Here is a 9,457-nt window from a genome sequence, read left to right as displayed (position 1 = left end):
CTGGACGCACATCTCTGAGTTTCATCATCTCACATTTCATAAAATAGCTATTTGTCCACTGCTATGCACCATAATTACAATTTGGGCACGCGTTTCCACAGAGATCTATGTAAACACAAGAGTGAGTGGAAATGGAGAAGCTACTGAACTCCATGTCACGTGACCGAGAAAGCCAACAACACACAAAAAAAAAAAAAAAATCATTGCTCCTCCTGTTTTTTTTTCAAATGCAGTTCGGAAGCAAGAGTTTTGTCACTGAGTAGACACCTCACAACTTATACAGGTGTGGCCATTCCCAAGCCAGCACTTCATGATCAATTTACGTACTACTATGTTTTTTTTTTTCATTCTTTATTTAACCAGGCAAATCATTAAGAACTAGGGGTGGGCGATATGGCCCTAAAATAATATTACAATATTTAATAGTATTTTTGCGATAACGATACTATTGATGATAAGTCAAAACACTATTTAAAAAATTATTTTAAGAATAAACTACTGCAACAAAATTTAAATGTATTATAGCATACAGTATGATATGGCACACCCCTAACTGAGATATTAAAAAATACAAGAATTATATCAGATTCGTAACAGAAGTAAATGATCCAGAATGTCATGATACTAATAATAATAATGGACTCCATATATCTCCATATATCCAGGATTAAAGTAAAATAAATGATACTGGACAGATATAATCTGTCTCTAGTAGATATATAATGGGAAATGAGATCAGTGTGAATTTTTCTTTTGCTAAAAACGTAGTAAACTGATAAAAAGTAGTAAAAAAGTAAACTGATGTGATAATTTGGGATGGGTGAAATGGCACGATATTTTAAGGTATAATATTGTTCTTATTGATATTCAAAAATGTTTGATATACCTTTAAATATTGAACCAATTCACCCATCCCTAATTATCACATAATGGTACTACTTTTTTGAATATATTATTGTGTACGATACTGTATGATATGACATCCCTAGTGTTCAACCTCACTCACAAGATAACACCTCACAACTTATACAGGTGTGGCCATTCCCAATAAAGCACTTTCATGATCAATTTACATACTACTATTCCATTCCAAAGCACTTCAACACGTGCTACATTTGCATTGTAAAGCTATGCACGACTTGTTGACATAACATTAAATCATTAGTTGGATATTTTGAAGCATAAAAGACCATTAGGTGGAATTACACCTGATAATTTCATTGATAAAATCAGGGATACTGTTTGCACCGATTGCACAACAGAGAAGCAAATGATATCATTCATACTGAGAGATTTCAGCTCTGACACAGTTTAACCTGTCTTCAGCAATCAGCCTGGGGCTACACAGCTTTACCTTCAGATTCCTTTCTGAGCTCAGAGGTATTTTACAGCTTTGATTTCTGCATCTTCTCAAGGTGAAAGTGTTGCATGTGGATCTGTGGCCAAAGGCCTAAAACATGTCACTCATATCAAGAGACAAATCAACTGTTAAAACTGTACAAACAGCTTCATTATATGAATGGTCTTTTTTTGTCATGGAAGGTCACCTGCCTGAAGCAGATCTACAAAATATATGGATGCACAATAATGGAAAATCTTGACTTAAGCCAAACAAAACTAAACTAAACATTTTTATCAAAGGCAACTAAAAATGCTTTTTTTTTACCACTGAATAAAGTCTACAATTTATATACAGCTCTGGAAAACATTAAGAGACCACTTCCGTTTCTGAATCAGTTTCTCTGCTTTTGCTATTTTTAGGTTTATGTTTGATTAAAATTAACATAGTTGTTTTATTCTATAAACTACAGAAACCATTTCTCCCAAATTCCAAATAAAAATATTGTCATTTAGAGCATTTATTTGTAGAAAATGAGAAATGGCTGAAATAACAAAAAAGATGCAGAACTTTCAGACCTCAAATAATGCAAAAAAAAACAAGTTCATATTCATAAAGAGTTTTAAGAGTTCAGAAATCAATATTTGGTGGAATAACCCTGGTTTTTAATCACAGTTTTCATGCATCTTGGCATCATGTTCTCCTCCACCAGTCTTACACACTGCTTTTAGATAACTTTAAGCCTTTACTCCTGGCATAGACTTTGGATGTCCGCATTGTTCAGTGTCAATCTTGAAAAGTATTCTTTCACTTATTCTGCTATTTACGGATTAACCTAATATTTATTTTACTTCTTTTATTTATATTTATTTTTCTGTGCATCTCTGATTAAATTGGTTTAAAAACTATGGCAAGAACTTGCTAAAAGCATGGGCTAGACTGTCCTCTGTCCTGTCCTCTTCCCCATATGGCTCTGCTTGTTATAGACGAGAGCCTAAATGAGAATCAAGGACAAACAGTAGGTCAAAGTGAAGGACACTGAATATTACAAAACAGAGCCAGCGGACCGCACTGGAAACAAGAGCCTTCAAATAAATACCACCAAATTCAGCACCAGATAGCCAGACACAGTCCAGGCCTGCTAGCACAGAGCGAGAACACACACACACACACACACACACACACACACACACACATACATACACACACCTACACCAACTGTTTATATATAACGCTTGAAACAGCGTAGGAGAGCTTCCTCCTCCGAGCTGCAGACTGTAAGAGAAAAAGGTATAAAGTTTCAGTATCCTGCACAGCTCCTAACTCTAACTAACCATCCGGGGCTTTTCTCCGTCAGCTGTTCTGCGCTAAATTTGACTCTGAGAAAGAGTAGGTTAACAAAGTAAGCGGCTCTAAAGCATAAGCTGCTGTTTATCACCTGTTTTAGCAAAGTGGTTCTTTCCAATTCAAAATAGTTCACGACCACAAGCACAGTTCAGAAGTTCACCTTCACCAGCGCACCTCCTGAACAGTGCAAGGTTGAGCACACTTGTGAGGAATTATACCTGAATTTTAAAAATCAATTTTCAAGTAGATCTTCATTTGAAAGATAAAAAAATTATTTATATGATCTGAGATTGTTTTTTTAAAAATGGCCTGTTTTGAACAAACTTTTGAATTATTTTTTCATTAAAAAGACTAATAGACTGCCTGGACAAAAACATAAAAAGTCGCCATCAATTCCTTGTACAATTATAAAAATCGCTTCTCTGAAAACCTTATTCATATCTACACAAAACTTTCATTGTTGCAAATGAAATATCCCTTTTAATAAACAATACTGACTTGAATCAGAAATCAAATTAGGACCTCTGAACAAAAAAAACGAAAGGGGAAACCAGTAGTGATACCCTTCCATAACGGACGTCTGTATAGATGTTTACAATTTAGCTCATTCAACCACAGATGCAGCTCCTGTTTTTTGAAAGGCAGTGGATATATAGGCTACCTACTGTACACGCTGTGCCCACAGCATTCTGTTATTTTTGTGTTGCATGTTATAGCTTGTTAGCTACGCTGTAAAAAGCTGAAAACTAGGGTAAAAAGCCTGTTGCTATGTTGAGCTGAGTATGTTCAGTTTCCACAGAAATACCACCTTCAGGCTGCATTTACTTTAAATATAATATGACCATAAACCATTTAGTATATAGGTGCATCTCTAAATATTAGAATATCATTGAAAAGTTACTTTATTTCAATAATTCAGTATAAAATGTGTGTGAAGGGAAGCATGAAGTGCTGTAAGATTTTGTGGGAAAACAAAACTGCACTGACTTTAGACTTGATAATAAAACACAGTGGATCAACACCAGCAGATGTTAAGGCATGTCTCTCCAAACCATCACTGATCATCAGTAAATTTTACATTTAATTTGTAAATCAAGGGAGCAGAGTCTGGAGGAAGAGTGGAGACACACAGTCCAAGCTGCTTGAGGTCTAGTGTGACATTTCCACCAATCAGTGATGGTTTGGAGAGACATGTCATCTGCTGGTGTTGATCCACTGTGTTTTATTATCAAGTCCAAAGTCAAAATCTTACAGCACTTCATGCCTCCCTCTGCTCACAACTTTCATTTTCCAGCAGGACTTTTCAATGATATTCTAATCTTTTGAGATGCACCTGTAAACTGACCAGAAACAAACTCAAAAACTAGGTAGTATATCTAATTAGTAGACAACTGGGTCACAACAGTGAACCAGATGAATCTGAAAGCTGTTTTTACATCATATCGCTGGAGTTTTATGATAAATGCACCATCAGAAACTGTCCAAATATTAAACTTACTTCCACTGAAAGTTGCATTTGGTGTCTGACACAGATTTCTATATATCCCTTCCTCTGACCCTCAAAGACCCAATAACGCCCTGCTTAACTGCCGGGAGCACATCAGGCTCTGGATGTGTCATCATTTCCTGCAGCTAAATAAGGATAAATCTTAAATCACTGTCACTGGAAATGGCTAACCGAGAGCTGAGGAACTCAGATATTTGGAATCTCAGTTTACGAAGCCTCAAAGCTCTGCCAAAAACAGGGGTGTCACTTCTGACAGTGACCTCAGCTTTAAGATCCACATCAGTAATGACTATAAAAAAGCATTATTACACCCCAGAAATATACAGTATATATATCCCAGGTCTGCTGCATGCCCCCGCTGCCTGACACTGATACCTGCAATACTGAGTCACTTTGTAGCTTTATTTTACTTAAAAATATGTATGTAAACCTATAAATACAAATTAAACTTATCTTCACTAGCCTTCTCAGGATAGATATTTTACTTGGACAATATTATTGGTAATTTTTGGTTGTAAAATATTTAAAACAAATGATATAACCATTTTAAGAATTAATGTATGCTACTAATGCCTAAATACATAAGTCATACTGTATGTCAAAAGTTTGCAGCGTATTTTTAAACACTCATCCAAAGCACAGCACTTTTAGCCAATGCTCCTAACAGGCTTAAAAAGCTAGCAAACGAAAACATAGGATAGGGGAGCAGATTGCAAAATGAATTCAGTGAAAATGCATAATTTTATAGAAATAATTTCAGCAACAGCCAGAATTCATGCATTTCCACTGACTTAATTTTGCAATCTGTTCTCCTATCCTATCTACTTGTTAATGCTCATCAGTTAATTATCGAGACTGTATTTAAAGATGGCTGCAATTGGAGAACTACCTGAAGGTACTGTGTGTAGTGTAAAACAGTGTTTTAATAATCTATCTGTGCACTTTTAAAGCTCTCAGTGCCTTGTTTTATATATCAGGATCCTTAGAATTCTACCAATGAAGTGTGGATCTACTTTAAGTTTGTTAAAGCAGCACTAGGTAGGATTTCCTTGATTTTTGATCTTTTTAAAGAAGTAAAATTACAGCTTGAAACTCACTGCAGCGCTGCATTGAGGTGTAATAGGAGGAATAGTGGTGCTCTCGTGTCTGTGCCGGAGCTCCTCTGAGCTCAAACCAGACTCTGTTAGTTTTCCGAGGCGGCCGCGACCAACGCTCGCGAGAACTGCGACCTGCTTTCCGACCTTTAGTTCTAACAGTTCTACAAGAACTTCTGGTTCATTCTTTACAAACTAACATACAGACACTCTGGCAGAAGCTGGAAAGAGACCGAATATGTCTGTGAAAGCCAGAAAACGAGAAAGAGAAACTAATCCGCCTGAAACATTTATTACACTCTACAACTGTAGGGGGAGCCCACGAGCACAAAATCTCAATCCTACCTAGTGGAGCTCTAATGGTGTGAACACCACCAGTGCTATTTCTTTGCATGAGCAACTCTATGCCCCAATCACTAGAGCACTGGAAGCCTGTTGGAAGCATCGGCTTAAAGTGCCGAATTTGAGAATGAACAAAAGTTCGTACTCGTTTTCATGTTATACTACAACCCAAGCACATTTCACACCAAATTTCTTCTTTAACTGAACTGCTTTAATTACTGCAACAAATTACTCACATTCTCTCTCTCACACACACACTATCCAGCATGTGTCACAACACACTTCTTGCCTTGCTCTTTGAGGACACAGCCTGCAGAAACTGATTCACTGACCAATAACTATCCTCACCAGTGTGAATAATGTACAGATGTAAATTCTGCACATTAACAGAATTATAATGCACAAAGAGAGAGAGAGAGAGAGAGAGAGAGAGAGAGAGAGAACGAGAGAGAATGAGAGAGAAAGACTGTATGTAAACAGGGGAATAGAGAGAGAGAGAGAGAGAGAGAGAGAGAGAGAGACCCTAGTGAGGATAGGGAGAGAAGGATTGGATAGAGGTGTGTGAGACACCCACTCACACTGTACTGAGATTGGAAAGGAGAGAGAGAGAGAGAGAGAGAGAGAGAGAGAGAGAGAGAGAGAGAGAGAGAGAGAGAGAGAGAGAGAGAGAGAGAGATCTTAGGCAGGGCGAGTGAAGAATAGGAGGGAAAGAGAGGGTGAGCAAAAGAGAGAGAGAGAGGCTGAGCACTGGGAACGAGATGGGGATGTAGTGTGAGAGAGTAAGAGAGGGAGGGAGTGAGTAAGGGATTGCAGAGAGAAAGACAGAGTGCATAAGGATTATAGACAGAGAGATAGATAAGGTGCATAAAGAACGAAAGGTGAATTTTGGGGAACAGGAGTGCGGTATGGAGGAGATAGGTATTTTATATATATATACAGAGAGAGAGAAAGACAGAGAGGGAGAGGGAGATAGAGAGGGAGAGAAAGAGGGAGAGAGAGAGATAAGGTACATAACGGATTAGAAAGAGACAGATAAAGTGAGAGAGAGGGAAAGGTTAAGTTAGGGAGTGAAGAAAGTCGGAGCGAGAGAGATAGGGCTATTGAGAGAGGGAGAGAGGGAGACAGGGTGAGTGAGACAGATAAAGATACAGTGTGTGAGTGTGTAAGAGAGATACGGTGCATAAGGGATTGGAGAGAGACAATGAGAGATAAAGTGAGAGAGAGGGAAAGGGTGAGTTAGGGTGGGATACAAGTCTGAGCGAGAGAGATGGGTTTACTGAGTGAGAGAGAGAGGGAAGGAGAGACAGGGTGAGTGAGACAGATAAGGATAGAGAGAGAGAGAGAGAGAGAGAGAGAGAGAGAGAGAGAGAGAGAGAGACATAAGGCACATAAGGGACTGGAGAGAGGGACAAGGGAAGTTTAGTGGGAAGAGAGAGAGTCTGAGGAGAGATAGAGGGGTGAGTTAGGGAGGGAAGAGAGAGTGTGAGCAAGAGATAAAGCTATAATGTGGGGGTGAAAGAAAGAGAAAGAGTGAGAGAGAGTGAGTGAGTGATACTGAGCAAGATAAGGCGAGTGAGGGATTTGGGAGGGAAAGAGAGAGAGAGATACAGAGTAAATAAGAGTGAGTCATAGAACCTTCCAGAAAGCACCTCATAGAATTAACTAGTAGTACTATTAGTAGTGTAAGCTTAGCTCAGCTAGCTTTATCAAATTCACATTTAGCTCACCAGCCACATTTACCACAAAACACACACTTAGACAGATGATCAGTAAACGCGTGTACACACACCTGAATACTCAGCCATGCTGTATTTTACCTAAACTCATCAAAAAGACAAAGAAACTTGTATATTCCCCAGAGGAAAGACAGCAGCAGCAGCAAGCTATCTCTTACAATTCAGTTCTAATCAATAAGCTTTACAGCTAAAACATTACCACAACACACATTACCACAACACACATTACCACAACACACATTGACACAACACACATTGTCACAACAACTGTCGCTTTCTCTTCCACTATACACCTCTAACGGTCTGTCTCTCTCTCCCAATTCAGTTATATTCAATTAGCTTTACAGCATAAACATTAACACAGCTCTATATCTCTCTTCCACTATACACCTCTAACTGTCTCCCTCTCTTCCACTATACACCTCTAACTGTCTCCCTCTCTTCCACTATACACCTCTAACTGTCTGTCTCTCTCCCAACTCAGTTCTAATGAATAAGCTTTACAGCTAAAACAATACCACAACTCACATTAATCTCTACACCTCTATAAATACACACCTCTATCTCTCTTTCCTACTATTCACATCTACGTCTCTCTCTCGTCCACTATACACCTCTAACTGTCTCTCACCCAATATAGTTCTATTTAATAAGCTTTACAGCTAAAACATTCACACAAAACACAAACACAACTCTATATCTCTCTGGCAATTTACACCTCTAACTGTCTCTCTCTCCCACTACACACTTCTTACGGTCTGTCTCTCTCCCAACTCAGTTCTATTCAATAAGCTTTACAGCCAAAACATTAATACATTAAAACTATGTATCTCCTTTACCTATCTCTCTTTCCCACTATACACCTCTATCTCTGGCTACCAGTCTCTCTCTCGCATCTCTGTCTCTCTCTACTACTGTACACCTCTATCTGTTTCTCTTTCTACACTATACACTTTAACTGTCTGTCTCTCTACCACTATACACCTCTATCTCTATATCTGTCTCTTTATACTACTAGTTAACGTTAGTTGCTGCACACACTGTTGTCCAGCACTATGAAACACCTGTCTGTGTTTCTGATTATACAATTAATTTCCTAGCTAAATAATTCATTAAATCACACAACTCCTCCCTCTATATCACACTCACACTCACACTCACTCACTCTCACTCTCTCTCTCTCTCTCTCTCTCTCTCTCTCTCTCTCTCAACATCAACAATAACATGGTAAAGCTCTCTCCGCTCCTCCAGTAGTAGCAGCAGCAGCAGCAGCTGCTGCAGCTCCGCCGCTAAACCCGCTCTAATACGGGCTTTTCCCGTCTGTAAAGCCCCGCAGAGCTCGGGCTCCGCTCCGCGCAGTGTCAGCGCACAGCGCGGGAGCTCGGCAGGCCGCAGCCCGGGCTCTGAGCCGCTCTGCGGGGGGAAATCTCAGCGCAGCGCTTTACCTTCAGTTCCGCACTCTCCGCCATCTTCTAGTTCCTCAGCGCAGGCGTGACGTACGGCCGGTCACGTGACGCGGGGACGCCTGGCGCCGTGGCGTCACCGCGCACGTCCCCGAGAGCCCCCGCCCACCACGATTTGAATCAATTAACCATCAATTATGCAAATTTACCACCTGTTTCATAAAAACAGAGGGAAATAGAGAGGAATAGACAGGTGGATACAGCATAACAAGCTTACAGTACTTAAAATTGTTAAAAATAAATTAAATTATCATAAATTTTAAACAAATGAAACATGTAAACAAATGAAAAACATAAAAGAGAAGAAAACCGCCACCAAATTGCTCATTTTTATACACTTTTAGACTACAAAACTTAAAAAAAGAGTCTGAATCATTAAATAATTACCTGAAAATGTATTTTATATATTTAATTAAAAAATAGGCCAAAAAATAAAAAATAAAAAACATAAAATAATTGCCTGAAAATGTAAAGTGAAGAACAACAAATAAATAAATTGTAAACATTAGGTTATATTACAAAACATGGTATTCTGCACTATGTATATTAAATACTCTAAAGCTGTCTGGACCATTAAATAATTAATTATAATTCTTTTAAACTGGTGACTTTGTTTTACCGTCTGAACA

At 38.6% G+C, this 9,457-nt stretch overlaps 1 protein-coding gene across 1 annotated transcript in view; it reads right to left on the bottom strand.

Annotated features, from left to right (window-relative positions):
• The window catches only part of pias1a (protein inhibitor of activated STAT, 1a), a 77,870-nt gene extending 69,019 nt beyond the window's left edge, over positions 1–8,851 (bottom strand). Inside the window, exon 1 of the mRNA XM_022665220.2 lies at positions 8,811–8,851. Within this exon, the coding sequence (XP_022520941.2) occupies positions 8,811–8,834 (24 nt within the window). The 5' untranslated portion in view covers positions 8,835–8,851. The remainder of the gene's footprint in view (positions 1–8,810) is intronic.
• Between the last annotated feature and the right edge of the window lie 606 nt (positions 8,852–9,457).

The sequence above is a fragment of the Astyanax mexicanus genome, chromosome 23 (assembly GCF_023375975.1).
Source record: "Astyanax mexicanus isolate ESR-SI-001 chromosome 23, AstMex3_surface, whole genome shotgun sequence".
Lineage (NCBI taxonomy): Eukaryota > Metazoa > Chordata > Actinopteri > Characiformes > Acestrorhamphidae > Astyanax > Astyanax mexicanus.
The sequence above is the reverse complement of the archived record's forward strand: the minus strand, read 5'-3'. Positions and strand labels throughout refer to the sequence as shown.